Source organism: Synchiropus splendidus, chromosome 6 (assembly GCF_027744825.2).
Source record: "Synchiropus splendidus isolate RoL2022-P1 chromosome 6, RoL_Sspl_1.0, whole genome shotgun sequence".
Taxonomy (NCBI): Eukaryota; Metazoa; Chordata; class Actinopteri; order Syngnathiformes; family Callionymidae; genus Synchiropus; species Synchiropus splendidus.
Genome location: NC_071339.1, coordinates 14,296,724 through 14,312,900, shown reverse-complemented (window position 1 = coordinate 14,312,900; position 16,177 = coordinate 14,296,724). Strand labels below are relative to the sequence as shown.

The 16,177-nt window shown below is 45.9% G+C and overlaps 2 protein-coding genes and 1 non-coding gene across 5 annotated transcripts; 1 reads left to right on the top strand and 2 right to left on the bottom strand.

Moving 5' to 3' along the window:
* Positions 1–332: 332 nt before the first annotated feature.
* On the bottom strand, positions 333–11,512 carry LOC128760885 (sortilin-like). Its single transcript, XM_053868608.1, has 20 exons — positions 11,285–11,512; positions 6,524–6,586; positions 6,383–6,456; positions 6,194–6,296; positions 5,318–5,479; positions 5,188–5,261; positions 5,066–5,115; positions 4,863–4,990; positions 4,661–4,805; positions 3,952–4,107; positions 3,512–3,624; positions 3,329–3,431; positions 3,096–3,264; positions 2,843–3,027; positions 2,585–2,774; positions 2,377–2,493; positions 2,101–2,209; positions 1,814–1,926; positions 1,620–1,746; positions 333–1,556 (listed from the first exon to the last, which is right to left on the bottom strand). Exons 1-20 carry the CDS (start codon positions 11,453–11,455, stop codon positions 1,542–1,544), a joined length of 2,367 nt encoding a protein of 788 aa, XP_053724583.1. The 5' UTR covers positions 11,456–11,512; the 3' UTR covers positions 333–1,541.
* A 502-nt stretch (positions 11,513–12,014) lies between these two features.
* On the bottom strand, positions 12,015–15,026 carry psma5 (proteasome 20S subunit alpha 5). Of its 3 annotated transcripts, XM_053868611.1 has the most exons (10): positions 14,960–15,026; positions 14,650–14,700; positions 14,125–14,191; positions 13,912–14,038; positions 13,089–13,156; positions 12,911–13,018; positions 12,673–12,731; positions 12,501–12,603; positions 12,343–12,429; positions 12,015–12,216 (listed from the first exon to the last, which is right to left on the bottom strand). In XM_053868611.1, exons 2-10 carry the CDS (start codon positions 14,676–14,678, stop codon positions 12,139–12,141), a joined length of 726 nt encoding a protein of 241 aa, XP_053724586.1. In that variant the 5' UTR covers positions 14,679–14,700; positions 14,960–15,026; the 3' UTR covers positions 12,015–12,138. The 3 variants fall into 3 exon arrangements, with proteins under 3 accessions (XP_053724586.1, XP_053724588.1, XP_053724585.1); XM_053868613.1 differs by lacking the exons at positions 14,650–14,700; positions 14,960–15,026 and adding an exon at positions 14,458–14,598; XM_053868610.1 differs by lacking the exons at positions 14,650–14,700; positions 14,960–15,026 and adding an exon at positions 14,303–14,445.
* A 357-nt stretch (positions 15,027–15,383) lies between these two features.
* trnae-uuc (transfer RNA glutamic acid (anticodon UUC)) lies at positions 15,384–15,455 on the top strand. The gene has a single exon. It is a non-coding gene; the product is annotated as a tRNA-Glu (tRNA).
* The last annotated feature ends 722 nt before the right edge of the window (positions 15,456–16,177 follow it).

Genomic DNA, 16,177 nt, shown 5'->3' with positions numbered 1-16,177 from the left:
AATGCATATCAAATAACATGCCTGTTTTTGTTTACACTATAGTGAAATAAGCAAGTACATTAGCGGCAAGTTCAGTTATATTTGCTGATGATGAGGCAAGTGGTTTGTAAAAAAAAAATAATAATAAAAAAATTGGAAATGTGGTGCAAAGAGAAAGTGTTGGACCAAGAGTCAGAAGACCACGGTGAGGTTCATGAGGACATAAAGGTGTGATGAGAGGAGGCTGATGATGTTGCAGATGGAGGGACTGCTGCAACACTCATGATGGGAAATGACAGATGCCAGTTTTGGACCGAAACACGACCAGTCACTGCCAAAATGTGCTACAAAAGGCTTTATTCAGATTCTACACAACAAGATCAATACAGAACTTGGCCCAAAGTTAAACAAAATAAAACCAAGGCACAAACGACACAATTTCACAGATTTGAGGATACAGTGCAAAAAAAAAAAAAAAAGTAAATATTTATTATTTCTTATTGGTGGTTGCGTACATTATAATTGAAAATAAGCATCAAGCAACAGTTCTGCCACCACATTAGTTGATCGATAGCTTATCTGCTGGAATATTAATCTTTCAAAATAAAATAAGCATCGAGCAGTACGCCTGCACATCTGTCTGAAATAGCAGTTACAGAAACTCTCCTCAGCCATTTATGAAAGGACAGAAAGTGTGTTTCAGTCAGCAGAATACATTTGGACTATAGAATGAAGAGAATCGACAAGATCAAACATCACATTTGCAACATTCATCTGATTGCTGTCCAGTATACAAACACAATGGCTGTTGGTACCAGTACATGCATCCAGAACCAAAGAGGTTCTGGTGCACACACTTATACAGGTTCAGATTTCAAGTAAAGGTTTCGGGCCTAGATGGACGTCAAAATCCTGGACTCACATTGGTTCTCCTGTAAAGATCATACTAGGTAAAAGTGCTTTGGTACCAGTTCAAGTCTTCTCTTTTCACCACACACTCGAGAAATAAAACACGTTTTATTCCCTGTCAGACAACAAACAACTGAAAGTCAAACCATGATTAAAAAGTAAAACTCAAAGTATGTGATCAGCGATGCAATCAAATCTGACCAACTAAAACGTTTGAAAAAGAACAATAAAATCAAACGTGTGTATTAAAAGATCAATTTAAAGTGCATTGTCAACCTGCAAATAAAACTTTGATTGGGAAGGAAAAACTGGTTAGAAAAAACATTGAGAAAATCAATTTGAAAGGGAGCTACTTCGATGACACGAGCAGGCTCGCACCACAAACCTAAAACTACTTCATTGCATCCAACGTTTTTCAAAACTAAAAACAGACATGATTTACTTCTTCGTTCTATTGCTTCACTTCCCTTCTTCTACTCGGAGCTCCTCGACTCCTCGCTCTCATGAAAGTCCACAGAGAAAATGTCACTTTGTCAGCAAAAGGAAACACCCTGCAGCTCCACCCATCACGGGAGCTGGTAAAGAACACGGGCGAATCTCCATGAGATGCATGACGCAGCATGGTCTTCGTCCAGCTGAAGAAAGTCTTGAGCTTATTCCAACAAACCCTACAAGAAGACAGACCCGGAGGATGAATGATCCTGAGCACCACCCTGCCATCAGCATCACACCTGATCTGAATCCTCGTTGTATTGCGTCTTTGCTGTCTCCATGTAGCTGGTGTCAACGTCGTCCACGCCCTCTATTTTGTTGGCTTCCACGTGTTCTCTCATCACAGAGTAACGGTGCACCAGGAACCTGACGGACGAGACCACCTCATGAAGGAAGGTTTCAGAGGCGTCGAGGTGAACCAGCGCTGACTCACCGTCCTCCGCAGACATACTTCTTCACAAACCAAACTCCAGCCACGGCGCTCAGCAGCAGCATCGCTATGACAACCAGCACCAAGACCGCAGTTTTCGCTGGCGCCGAGTCGGTCTGACAGGCGGGACACAGACAGAAGTTTTGTAGTCATGTGAGCTCACGTTCAACTGGCCAGAAGCATGAGGAACTGAGAGTCACTGGTTTCTCACGTTTCATTTCCATATCAGATTAAAATGGTACTTCTGAAACCTCAATCAACCTCACGTGATAACAGTTTGACCTGCTGACCTGAGGAATGGAATGAAGGAGGTCACTCGTGCAGTGTCTTCTCAAGTCAGTCTCCTTCCTCTTGGGTTGGAAGCCACCTTCACACTGATCTCCCGGAATCTTCCGGTAGCTTAACCATGAAGGATACCGGGGGAAAACAAAGGTCAAAATAGATAAAACAAAAACAGAAGATAAAAAAATGTGACAGTGTTCGGCAATATGGAGCCAGAAATAGTCGAAATAGCACTGTAGGCCATTCTGCTCCGCCATCTTCAGCAGGGCCACTCAGACTCTCACCCACTCGTCTCCAGCTGCTCCGTCGTCCCGTTCAAACAGAGCTCCAGTGGACGGCCCTTCATATCCTCCTGCTCCACACACTCGGAGCTGTTCTCAGGCCGGTAGTAACCAAAGTCGCTGGAAGACAGTTTGGACGTGTCAAAGGTGCTTCAAGGGTTCCAAGTTCCGTTTTTAATTTTCGTGAAAAGTCCAATTCACCCGAACACACCAGTGATAATCCTCCAGTGTGCAGGGACATGGTGAAAGCTTCTTGGTGACGGTGAAGTCACGGCCGTTGAAACAGGCAGAGTTTTTCCTCAAGCGTAAGAAGGTCTCTTTATATCCCAGGACGCAGCCGTCACTGGTCTGGGTGGAGTCCGTGGAGTGGGACAGCCACACCTCGTAGTCCCCCGGGCCACCTGCATGTCAAGGGAAAAAACAACCAAGTAAAGGGAAATGGTGCCGGCACACTCTCACGAACACTCACACTCTCTGGTTATCAGCTTCCTGAAGTCGATGGTGATCACAACCCACTTGCTGTAGTCGCCCCTGTAACCCCACAGACTGACATTCAGGGAGCGAGAGCCGGGTTCGTTGTCCATGCCACTGAAGTGAAACGGGTCACTGGTGAAGTTGTAGATGTGCCAGCAGCGACCTTCATCTGTGGAATACCTGGAGAGAGTGACAGGAATGAGCTTCTGCTGAGACGGAGGGGGGTGAGACACCATGGTCCTCCTCACTTGATTTGATTGACAGCAGAGTTGGAGTGCTCTACAGCCACCAGCAGTCCTCCAGAATCCAGTATGGCATAATGGTGGGGTCCCTTGAGGGACAGCGTCCACGAATAGCCACCGTCATCCGACACGTACACATCCGGCATCAGCGCTGACTCAGCATCTCCGACGCTGCCTGATGGGAAGCACAGAGGCATGTCAGCTGCAAGGACAGGACCTGCGTGTTGGCGTCACCTCACCATGAGCCAGGATGAGTCCAACAGCAGAGGCTTGTGAGAGCGGAAGCATGGGAACGTTCATTTTCATGGAGGTGCTGTAAGAGGCGTGGATGTGTAGTCGGCACTGCAGCGGCATCATTCATGGCCATTAACAAACGTTCAATGCCATATGGTTCCTTTAAAAACCGCACTGTGAAGACTCACTCGGTTGGCTCTGTTGGTAGGCGTCTCCGAGTCACACTGGCTGTTGTGTGGTCGGTGCAGCGGACGCCACTTTCCCCCTTGGTCAAAGGTTATCACCGTCTCCACAGCGCCATCTATGAGGAGAGGAAAACACACACACAGTGTGTACAGAACACAAGCCAACTTTAAAGTGTGCAGTCACACAGTGCGAGTGTGGTGATCTAGAGATTGCAGCACGTGTCCAGTCCTGAGCATTGCAACCCGTTTCGTCCGTCTCTACTTCTACGTCCCGGCCATGGTTGAACAACAACTCACTCTCTCACCAGCACGGAGCCCACTGTTCCATTTACCTCACCATTCACTGGCAAAAAGTTGGCAAACCAAAGTGGGTCACACCATCCGAGCGTTTTTTCTTGAGCACAGACAACCCCAGTTGGGTTGGGTTTCGGACACGGACTTACCCTCTGTGAGCACGTTGGTCATGTAGACACCTCGGAGAGAATTAACAGCGGTGAAGTCTGTGTCGCTTCCAGTCGGAGTATAGAGGTGGCGCTCCAGAGACTTGGAAAACACGGTTCCTCTGTCATCTGAGACGTAGACTGTTCCGACGCCAGAGTCTGTGAGGGCAAATGCTGACTTGTGAACAACCACAGAAAAACAACTTGGTATTGTATGGAGGCGCAGGTTAACAGCACCACAAGTCCCATCACACACTCCAACAATTGAAGCCCAAAAACAACAAACATGATAACAAAAATTATATTCAATGACTGTTGTGATGAGACTATATACTTTCATTGTGAATGCCATGGCAACAAACATATCTATAGGTGAAACATGTAACTATCAGGGAACCTTGTTTCAAGGTGTTTTGAAGTATCCAGAAATACTGTGTAAATGAGCATTACTAAAATAGATAACTGAACTTCACTGAAAATGAAAATGTAACTATTAATAAAAGCAACACAATAGGGAAAAAGAAATTAAAGACAAAAAAAGTACAGTTTTATTTTGAATTCAAATAGTTTTTTCTTTAGTTTGCTCTGAACGTTTGAGGGCCACATACACAGAGGCCAGGGCCGCTTTTCAAGATGGAAACACTAAGTGGCGAGCGGATGATACATGCTGACAAACGTGGCTTGAGTGAGGTGCTACGTTTAAGGTCCTCACCTTCAGGATCGTCCACATGCATGAAAATCATGTCCTGAGTGGCGGCCAGGATGGAGTAGAACTGCTCATGATTCACGGTGGGAAGCTGAGCCATGTTCCAAACCTCCCCTCCATCCACCGACACGTGGATCCTTCGCTCGGTGCCCTGACAACACAGTCAGTTACAGTGTGCCACAGTGTTGGTGGCTCAACCCAAGACAACCTTCTCCGTCATGATGGAGGCGAAAACAAAGCGACCGCCGAGCACAAAAGAGTAAACTCTGCTCGCAATGGTCTTAAAACTCCGTCCGTAGTCCACAGTTTTCCGCAACACCAACATGCCTCGGTCATCTGAAACCACAGGACACAGCGACGATAAGCACGGTCACCTTTCTGATACACACTCAGGTAGGTGGCGTCACTTACTGCACGAGCCGTTGTAATTGGTTGTAAAGAAGATGCTGCTTTTTTGGCCCCTGAAAAAAGAGAAAACAAATAACAGCCTGAATTGTTGAACAGCTAACCTTCTCTTTGGTAGATCTCCTTACCATCTGACCAAACAAACGCCGTCATGGATCTTCCTCCAGGTGGTGCCGAAGTCCTCGGACAGCCACAGGTCCAACTAGGAGAGAGAATCATGTCATAGATGTTGGGAGAAGAGACGGCTGACGGAGCTACCGAGCTGCTGAGCGTCAACAGTGTGTTGCTGTTGTCCGGGTCGAACAGCATCTGAATGAGAGGCTCGAATGGAAGGTCCGACGCCGTAAAGGTGAGGCCAAAGTCGTGGGAGCGGAACAGACGGAATCCTCCCATTTCAGACACGTCGCCTGTCAGGATCACCTGGAACAAAGGGGGAGCATCTACATCAGCAGACAGCACAGGGATGAAGACAAACATGGCGGCTCCAAAACAGTTGATCTTCACAGAACTACATCACTCTTGAACTCTCCGTGAACATGAATCTTTGATGCTGGCCAACAGTGCATCACGTACGTCAGAGTCGCCAACATCTATCTGATCTCTCAGTTCCTTGTGTGTCTGCCGTGTGGGACCATTTTGATCTCCTATCAGAGAATAATGTATTTATTTCAATCTTTACCCAGTTTGTCTCAGATTTTCAACTCGTCTTGTTCCATTCTAATTCAAATTAATGTCAAGCTATAATTTAGTTTAGAACATTTAAAAACATTGGAAAAATAAAAACAAGTATAAATAAAATAAATAAATGAATACAAATATGTAAAAGCAAAAAGTCCACAAGCATAGACCTCATTCACATCGTTTTCAACCTTTCCATATTGTGTTACATGTTCATATTTTTAAAGATACGGAATAATACAAAATGAATGCAAAGACTCAGATGATATTATTGTATACACTAGGTCATCAAATCAGTGTCAATTCAGTCTGTTAAGTCGGTTGCCTGCAGGGATTTTTAATGTCCAGCAGGTGTCAGTATTCAGTATCAGCACAGTGTGTCATTGTGTCAAAACGCTTTATGATGCCTCATTTACCCATCACTAGGCACAACCCAAATCTTCATGATGTCCTCACCTTGCCAGAGTGGTCGGGGCTGATGGCGATGCCAAACTCAGTCTGGATGAAGGTGTGATTGATCAGGTGGGTCACATCTGTAAACGTCTTCCCACTGTCTTCACTGGAAGACACACGTCGGCAGGTGAGAATCACTCACTCGGAGCCAATGCATCATTGGATCTTTGCTAAAGTGTGTCAGCTTCTCACCTCCTGTACAGGATGGACTGGCCAAACTGGATCATAAAAAGAGGGAACCGGAACGTGGTCAGCACCAACAGCACCTAGATGGCCCGGAGGTGACGCACTTTAATCCCCTGTTCATGTAGTCATCCGTAATACCACACTCACCCCGGATCCGTCGCCGACCCAAGCCAGCGTGAGGGACCCCATCGTTCGCACCTTGAACACAAACTGGAACCCAAGAGGAGACAGAAAGTTGGAACATGAGTCCAGCAACGCAGACAATGGAAAACAAAAAGATCAACTCAATATTGTGATACTGTGAATGAGCTGAGCAAAATGGGTCACTGACAGGACGCTGACGAAGGAGTACAGTAGCTGTTAGAGACCAGGTGGAAAAGAGGTACAGGGTGAAGTAGGACATGATGGTGTGAGCAAGTTAGCCGAAGATGGAGGACCTGCTGTGCTATAACTGAAACACACCATTAACCTCTTCAGACTCAAGTACATGTTGAGTGCTGTTTTTGCAATTTGGGATCGGAATGACCTAGAAGGAGTAATAACCGGGCTTAGTCTTGCAAGGAAAGCTGTTTTTGCAAAGAAGCTGGAGACATTTCAACATATTGTATGTGCACTGAATTCATTCTCAAGCAGCTCTGAATGAAATTTACCAGGCTTCTTCTTGGGTCATAGGGGGTGTCGTCGCACGGCTGTGCTTAAGGTCCTTTAAAGTCTACCTTTAAAGACAGAGTCCTGCTCAGCTGACACTGAGGCACCACTGACATTGCGAGTCATTACATTACATGTTGACATAAAAAAGCAGAAAACTCCCTCTATTCTCGGTGCCTGTCAGAAGCGCTTCATCTCTCTCTCATTCCAATGGTGTGGGCCGTGTCCCTAAATGTGGCTAGTAGAAGCAGTAGAAACATGTTAAAAAACAAGGCTACCATGGCGCTGAAAGGGTCAAAAAATGCAATGTCCACATCTGTGGATCGCAGACTCAAAAGGTTAAATGCAGCAGGACCCTTTTAAATGGAAAAATAAGTCTAAGTTTGACCAAAAATGTTGCATTATTTTTAGACAAACGGTGGACAACAAATCTGCTGACAAGTCCTTTTTTTCGGAGAGGTCGACCTCACAGAGGGAAACTCTGGTTCTGATACGATTAGCAATGTGTCCGTGAGTATTTCTACCTCTGTGGAGGTCATGTGACGGTCGCCGTTTATCTGCCTGTTCAGGGTCCTGAATGTGGAAACTGAGATGTTAGTGTGGACCAACAATGAGCTGTTATCGCGAGCCGCTCTAACTACAAATGCACAACAACAAAGGAAAAGGCTGGTGTGGGGAACTCAGATCCCATGAAGGGGCCCCCAACACTCAAGTGCACGGGGTGAGAACCCTGCTGTCTGTCGAGCCAAAAACACATTTCACTTTTCAAGACAAAAACCATCAAACCCCCTTTGAGTGGTCCAGAGACAGTCAATGAAGCCGAAAGACCCACATGCAAGTTTGTTTTTTTTTAGCTTATCTGAAAGATGTGATTTGAGCGTCATTGTCCAAAGAAATGTGGCTGTCTGGATGCTGCCCGTTTGACCTACATTCCTCTCTCAGGGCTGTCACGGAGCATGAGTGCTGAACAGCCGTTCGTGCAGCCTGAACAGGACCTGGACCCAGACAACTGGTCCAAAGAACTTCAGCGGTAACAACCAAAGAGTGAAGAACAACAAAGCAGTCCTCACAACATTTCATCCAAAGTAGCGACTCTCAAGTCTGGGGTCAACTGAGCAACACAGTTGGCACCAGCCCAAAATATCTGAAGTAAGGAGAAGGTTCCCACCCAGCTCCTGGCTGCTGGCAGGACAGACGTGTTTACAAGGTGATCCTAGCTCTGGAGAACCCCAGTCAGCACAGGAGAGGATCTGTCTCAGGTCTGTCTGCTCCAAAACTCTGGTGGAAACGCCAGGGTTTTGAATTCATCCAAACACTTAGGTCTTGTTGGCACTAAAAAGAAAGATGTCAGTGCAGATTGCCAAATTCCGCCACTGACAAAAACAGTAACCAAACGCCACTCGTGTTTGGTTCTGAAACACCTCATCCACCGGCCTGGCCAGGAACTGAGCAGTCACTGGTGTACACACTTCCTTGGCTTGCACAAGGGAATCTACACACCTCCAATAAGAAGTGTTTGAAATCCAGCCTCCATTCCAAGCAGCTAGCACTGAAGTCCAGAGACAGAGTTTTGTTTGTGTCTTTTCATGACTTGCGACTGACCCAAGCTATTGTTGTGACGTACTTGTGGTCAGACTGGACAACATCAACGCTGCTGATGTCCCGATGGACAGTGCAGAGCGTCACTGCCGAAGGCTGGACCAGGGAAAAGAGTCCAACCAAAGTTGGGCTCCTGCACAATAAGCTGCTTATTCCCCCGACTCTGGACCTTAACCCTTTTGCCTCTGCAGAGGTCACACACAGAGATCAGAGGAGTAGGTCAAACACTAGATCTCACGCATGGAACTCCGCCAAACAGCCCTCTGAAGTGAGGTGCGCTGAAACAACGCCACATTTAGTGGACTGTTTTTCTTCATGGAGAGCACAAGACTTTTCAGTTATTGTTAAAAGGGGAACGACTCGATGGACTTTTCATCGACGGTCAGATCAGTTTAATAAAGGTGGAATAATCTCCCTTTATTGAGCCAGACAGGAAGCGCCGCACCAGCCGGCCAAGGCTACTATGAAAGTTTGTTCCACAAGTTTCACAGGACGTCTTGTTCTCCAAAAATAAACCATAATATTTTGTAACTTCTCCTCCCCTCCTTTTCTGCTGGAACTTTCTTGGTTGCTCAAAACATGGCGGAGTCTCAACAGCTTCACCCTGAAATATGCTTTCTACTGAGCAGCGGGGGAAGGGGAGGGGGTGTCAGCCGCTCAGGCAAAAACTCCACTTCTACTCTCAAACACAGATGTTCTAAGACTACAGCGCTCTGGTTCCGTCACACCAACACACTGGAGTGCTCAAAAATGTCATGGTGCATTCCCACGTTCCGGAATTCTCAGAAATGATGTCACTGTCACCAGCTGGCTATTGTAGAGCAGGCACACAACAAAATGAAGTGTGAAGTGGTTGTCAATGACTTTTCCATGGTTTCACCACAACCAATTCCCGTCTCAACATCACTGAGACAACAAAGAGTCGGAACACAATTCACCTGTCAAGGTCCAGACTCACAGGTGGCACTTTTGGGTGGAGACTTTCCACTGTGTTACACTTGAACTAGTGGTGTAACAAAATATCAATATGCTCAAATATTGATTCCATGATATTGTATTGATATCTTAAATATCTACTATTTACATTTAATACATCGATACTTGGATATGCTGCCGCATTTGTGACGTGTTTCATCCGTTTTCATGGAGTGGACTGGAGTTATTTAGTCGATAAAGGGAGCGATTCATTCCTCTGTTGGACTGCGGAATTGAAGAAGTGAAAGTCGAACCGGACTGATGTCGCAACAATACACTCACTTTCATGCTTATGGTATTAGTTTAGACACCCTTTATTAGCCCCACGGTGGGTAAATTCATGTACTGCATATCTGATTTTCCCCTTAAAATGATGGCTCTTATTACAATATATTGCGTATGGTTTCCCCCTGGTTATTTTGCTGACTTAGATCAAAGTTCTCAGATTCTTATGTCATTGTGGACCCGTGGCTTTGCCATCACCATATTTGTTTTCAGGGGAAATCCACATCTTGCAAGTCACGACAGCAGCAGTTGGTTGAAGAAAGTTGAAAGAAAATCCGAAACGATAAACAATTGCTTAAACGAAAATGTATCGAAAGATGAACATAGTACACCCTGTCTCAAAATCCTAAATAAAAGCCCGATCTAGATCACATCGCAATATGAAAGCGCATCGGGTGATGGTGGTTTTTCTTAATGGAATAATCCAGAAAGACAAGACACAGCTTGGGGAACTTCAGAAGAAATGGACCGGGTGAGGACAGCTGCATATTGGAGTGAGATTTACTTTTGATGATCCCATGACCAGCACTTTATTTGTCACCAATAACTTCTCCGTCGGCTCTCTTCTTTAGTGACTACATTTAACTTTATTGACTACTGTTCCACCTCACAGTTTAACTTGGGAGCTACCAGCTCTCCCCACAAAACCCCCTTTTTTCAGATGCAGCTTCAAATGAACTCGGAACACACTATAGACACAAGTATGATATGAAAGGGTAACCTTGTTATCGGAGTTACGATATTTAAGTGTTTGCTTGGACGATAACTTTTATCTCAAGATCCAAAAAAAATAAAGTCATGCATGTCACATCCCAAAAAATAAACACATGCATGTCACTTCCAGGGCACCGTACAACGCAACTGTTGACAACACTTAGAAAACTACTCCGTGAAGGTGATGGATACTTGCATTGAGAGAAGTAATCCCACCTCAGGAAAAGCCAAGTGAAGAACACTTCCCATGAGTCTGGAGGGGAAATGCAGGTGGCTGGAACTGCTGTCATCATCTCACACACACAGCAAAAGAGAGAAACTGCGGTCGGTCGAGTTGTGGCGCGGGGTAAACTCGTACTTGTTCAATGAAAAGCAGCTCACGACATGAAGTCCACCTCAGCTAGCAGCTTGAGTTGGGCACCCTACTCGTGTTCTGGAGACAGAAACGTCGTGTTTTCTCCGGTTACCGTGGCCGTGCCCCCGTGAACAACTCAGGACACGGATGAGCAGCCATTTAAATCAAGTCCTAAACTGCCAAAAATTGAGTGCGGACACATGTGGGCCACTTTAGACGCGCAGCCGTCCGTGACTGCGGTCCAGCTCGCAGAGGTCTCCGGACCGGACCGCAGCCCGCGGGCTCGGGCCAACATCAACAAGAGCAGAAACAAGTCTCGGTCGTCCACTCACGGTGTGGCTGCTGTTCCTCAGCGCCGACTCCACTCCCGGAAAACTTGGGCACGTTTGCTCGGCGCCGCTGAACTTGGACAAACTGGAGCCCAGGTGGCGCTCCGCGGGGGAAACCCGTCCGAACACACTCGCGCACACTGTGAGCGTGAAAATACACGGAAGGGACACCATGGTGACCAGGCGGCGGGCTACGAGGGGAAACTCCTCGGTCCAGACAGTCCGGTCCACTTGCCCCCCTCATCAGCTAACTCATCTTCAATAACGGCCCATGAAGGAGCGCGCCTGATTGGTCAAGACCAGAATAACCGGCGCGCTGATTGGCTCGACGTTTACTCGCTGATGGCTCGTGTTTGGAGTAACAGAGCCCCCTGGTGGAAGGTTGATACGCGACGAGCGGGGAGGTGTTGTGGAAAGAGAATGACTGGAACGATCAGGTGTTTTGAAAGTTCCATCTCAGGGGTCAGAAAGCGAACAAAGAACCTAAAACAATCACACAAACCCAGGAAAATCTGGCAATGCGCATTCATCACGGAGTAAACGCAACATTGAGTGGTGTGTGTGTGTGAGAGAGGGAGAGAGCTGGACAACAGAGTATATGGTGGGCAGCAGATAACACTGCTTTGGGAGGAGAGACCTGACAGGAGCCCAGAGGAGGTGGATCTTATTTGATACACAACGGCTATAATCCACATGTGAGGTCACAGGTCAAATCAAACCAGACTTAACCAGGTATTGAATACAACAGTTTAATTGTACTATTGACTTGTTACAAAAAAATACCCCGCCCCTCCCCTTCGATGAGAACTTCCATCCGGACATGTGCAGATGGACGTTGTCATGTCCTGGAGACTCCTCTAGATGTCCTTGATCACATCCTCCAGCTCTTCTTTGGAATACATGTGGAAGGTCTTTCCTGGCTCCACAGTGGCCAGCTGCAGGAGAGGGGTCACGTGTCAACAGAGGCCCGGAGGTGACTGCAGCGTTCATCACACATACTGCCAGGTTTTGCAGATCTGGTTGGGTTCAGAGGGCTGCAGAAATAGGTGAAACACACTGACCTCTATGTTGGTGGCGTTGAGCTTCTCCTCCATCACCTGCTTCAGAATGGTGAGCGAGGACTTGATGGCATCTTTTAATGTCATGGACTGAGTTGGAGGAGGAACAGGAGGACAATAAAGAGCGAGTTCAAAATCATCTCAGCAAATTCACTCGTCACCTTGTGGTAGACTTCCTGCAGAGAGCTCTGCGCTCCCTCTGAGGCGGAGCCTATTGCCCGAGCATCACACTGGACAAAGGTTCCAGAGGGATCCATGTGGTATCTGAGGGTGACATGGAGACGTCAGGCGGAGATGGAAACATGGACATGTGAGGTGTTATGAGAAGCTTACAGCTGAGGTCCTTTTTCATCCACTCCACCAAACAGCAACGCAACACCAAACGGTCGACTCTGGAAGACATTCAGAGAGTTGTTAGACAACATCTTTCAGGAGTCTGTGCAGGTTTAAGTTTAAGAGAGAACCTGTGTGTGTGTGTGCGCGCCCGTGTGTGTGTGTGTGTGTGTGTGTGTGTGTGTGTGTGCGACAGACACATGCACCTACCTTCCAGGCAGAGATGTGTCTGACTCACCATTGCACCAGGATCAGCATCCTCCTCTCCGAACTGCAGCGCCAGGTTGGACACGGCTTGAGTCACACTCTCCACTGTCATCGTCTCGTTGTAGGTGAACCAATGGTTCTGTGGAGACCGTGAGCATGAAAGTCAGGATTTCACAGATGGAGAGGAAGCTGCTAAATCTTACACACACCTGCGTCTCCACTCTCGCCTTGTCGATAAGAGTCTTCGCATCAGCTATCAAGCCACTCATCGCACACCCTAAAGTTTTGGAAATGAAGAAGGTCATCGCAACTCTATTTAACTTGGTACATAACATGTTCTTTTCATTCCAGTTTCAACCTGACTTTTACATTTTCTGGATGAAGACATTGCCATTAAATATTTTTTCAAATGGACTACAAACCATTTCTGACCATTTTAACATTGTTTTATAATTTCCCAGAACCATGATCTCTGGAGGACATCTAAAGACCACGTGGTTACTCGTGATCTGTCACATGATGCGTCAAGTCAGTTTTTCAAGAAAGCAGGGCCACATTTCCTAGCAAGCTCCTCTGCCCCTTACTCGAAGACAAACTCATCGGGCAGGGGCACGACAGAAGACAAGAAGTAGGTTCTGAAGAAACCCCTTTGAACTGCGCGCACTGACTACATATGTCTGGAATGCGCGACTTGAGTTCCACTAACAACAGGCTTTGGTTATTATGGAGTTACTTTCAGGATTGCTCTGTAAAAAACAGACCAAAAACCATCATCTTCATCTCCACCTCCACAACATGTTGACTTATCAGTTTGTTTCAATGATTCCACTTCGTTGAAATGCGTTTGATCAAGTGAGATTTCATCTTAAATCCTATTTTATTTATGTCAGTGGCCCATTTCAGGGGAAACTTCTGAAAGTCTTTACAATTCTTGTGATAGAATTTGGTTCATTAAAAGATCATATCATTGCTGACATCTCAATTCAGCCAAACATATCAGATACCCTTATTCGTACTAAAGCAGTTACCTACCAATATGAGTGTCAATTTCCACTATTTTCTCAATGCTGTTGGGCTCCATCAGTGGAGAGGTGATCCTCTTCTCCACCGCCAGACAGACTCCCTCAGCAGTCTGGATGCCAATGGCCGTAGAGCCCAACTGAGGGACGTGAACAGAACTCATGAGTACAAAAAAATGAAAATAAAATGTGTCTTAACTTAAGTAAGCTGAACTTCCTAACTTACCTTGATGGCTTCAATGGCATATTCCACTTGAAACAACCGTCCTTCCGGAGAGAACGTGTTCACACCCCTGAAACACATTCACGTTCACCATTATGCCCATATACACATTTCAGTCTGATTCAGAAACATCCAGCATTCAACATTCTCAACACCAATTCACAACATCCGAAACCCTCACGTGCATTTGGTGTCGAAATAAAATGTAATCCTATCAGTGTTTGAATGACAGATAGAACATCTTGACATGTTGACAACAGCAAACACTGAGACCAGAAAAATGCCCAAAATCGAAAGTGAAAGTTGAGAACTTTGTTAGCCGCTAACTCGGCTAACCTCTCGACGCAAAGACATCAGAATAAAAGCAGGGATTTCAGACATGGGGCTCCGGCGATGGTCACTTGGTTGACAAAATGTGAAGGAGGGCGGTGAACGACAGAGATTCTAACAGTGCTGCCTCTGTTGAATTCCACCGGGAAGAGCTGCCGTCATGACAAAGCAGTTTGCGTTGCTTCGCTGCATCATCACCTGTCATACTCCGATCTGGTCAAAAACATCTCTCGTCACTTCGTGCGGGACCTGGAGAGACAAGAAGTCCGTTGAGGATGACAAGTCAAAACACCACAGAAGACACAAGTTTTTGACTTTAAAGTAGCCGAGACAACCGGCCAATTGCTAGCTCATGTTAGCCGCGGTGTCGTGAGTTAAAGGCGTGTGAATCGAACGATTATCACGGTTTTGGTGTCTGCAATACGGACTTACGACAACACGAAAGACATTTCGCAACCGTGTTAACGACTCGACAGTCTCGACTATGAAAAAAGTTAGACTCCGTTACCTAAAATGCTTGAATGAGCTTGCTAGTTTCAGAGGAAGCGGGTAGTGTGTCACACCCAGACTTCCGGGGAAACAACAGTGTCAAACAAGTTCCGGGTGGCAAAAAAATCGGCTCCCTTCAGTAAAGTCTTGTTAAAGCTTTCAACATGTGTTGGAAATGCATATTGTGCACATGCAAAACGAGTTAAGAGTGAACTTCAACATTTAAATAAAACAAAGCAAGCAAAACTATCGATGAAATAATAGTTATCGCAGCGATAGCCCCATTATGGACAGTGTTCGAACACCAAACATGTTTGACAAAACGTTTCGATGTCTTGGTGCAGTTTAGAAGTGCGTGTAATACTAAAAGTATTGACAAATACAACCGCAGTAAATACTAGTAGTAGCTATATAATACCATAATTCACTTGCGCATTGCGTGCTCCCATATGGTCTAGCGGTTAGGATTCCTGGTTTTCACCCAGGCGGCCCGGGTTCGACTCCCGGTATGGGAACTGCTCTTTTGCGCGATTTCACCTTAAATCTTAGTCACGACCAATCTAAACTAATTTCACGTCAAATCCAACCGTACACCAGCGATGAACCGAAGAAAAGTTTTTATCAGATTTGATGATGATGATGGTGTCATATTTGAATCAAACCTCTAGGTGTCAGCACTTAGCCGACGCAGGAAAGACTTCAACGACGCACTGTATTTTTACAGCCGTTTTTAATTATTTAACTAAATTAATTCCTTGTCACTACGGCAATTTTATTGCATTAAATCGATAGATTTTGTGTATGTATTTGCCAATGATAATCATAACTCTGTTTTCTCTATCATGTGTTAAAATGAGGTTAGAAAAATCCGTACAGTTTGGAAGGTCACACCCACTGATGGTTCCAGAAATCATTATTATGTCACAATGTCTCCCTTGTGGAACAAGTACAAGCAAACGTTTCTCCCGTCACAGGAACAGCTCCTTCCCCTCAGCCATCAGACTGTTAAATTTGTGATCAGCCTTTGTTGTTAGGGGGTTATTTTATTTTATTTTATTTCCTAACAGCACTTTATTTCGAAGCACTTTCCTAGTTGGTGGGACACCTACTGACCATGGCAGTAAATTCTAGATTTTCGTGACCTTAAAGGGCATTTAAACTGGTCATCTGGCCGTCATAATGGCTCATTACTCTTCCTACGAGTGACCCACAACTGTCAGGTTTTGTGTCATTGACT

Excerpts from the sequence above, each read along its gene's own strand:
- psma5 (XM_053868610.1), bottom strand. The coding sequence starts at position 14,370 with ATGTCAAGATGTTCTATCTGTCATTCAAACACTGATAGGATTACATTT. Across the intron at positions 14,039-14,124 it reads ATGCCATTGAAGCCATCAAG|TTGGGCTCTACGGCCATTGG; the intron begins GTAAGTTAGGAA and ends CACGTCCCTCAG. Across the intron at positions 12,430-12,500 it reads TGCAGGAAGTCTACCACAAG|TCCATGACATTAAAAGATGC; the intron begins GTGACGAGTGAA and ends CCTCCAACTCAG.
- LOC128760885 (XM_053868608.1), bottom strand. The coding sequence starts at position 11,455 with ATGGTGTCCCTTCCGTGTATTTTCACGCTCACAGTGTGCGCGAGTGTG. Across the intron at positions 6,297-6,382 it reads CAGTCCATCCTGTACAGGAG|TGAAGACAGTGGGAAGACGT; the intron begins GTGAGAAGCTGA and ends TGTGTCTTCCAG. Across the intron at positions 5,262-5,317 it reads TGTTGACGCTCAGCAGCTCG|TTGGACCTGTGGCTGTCCGA; the intron begins GTAGCTCCGTCA and ends TCTCTCTCCTAG.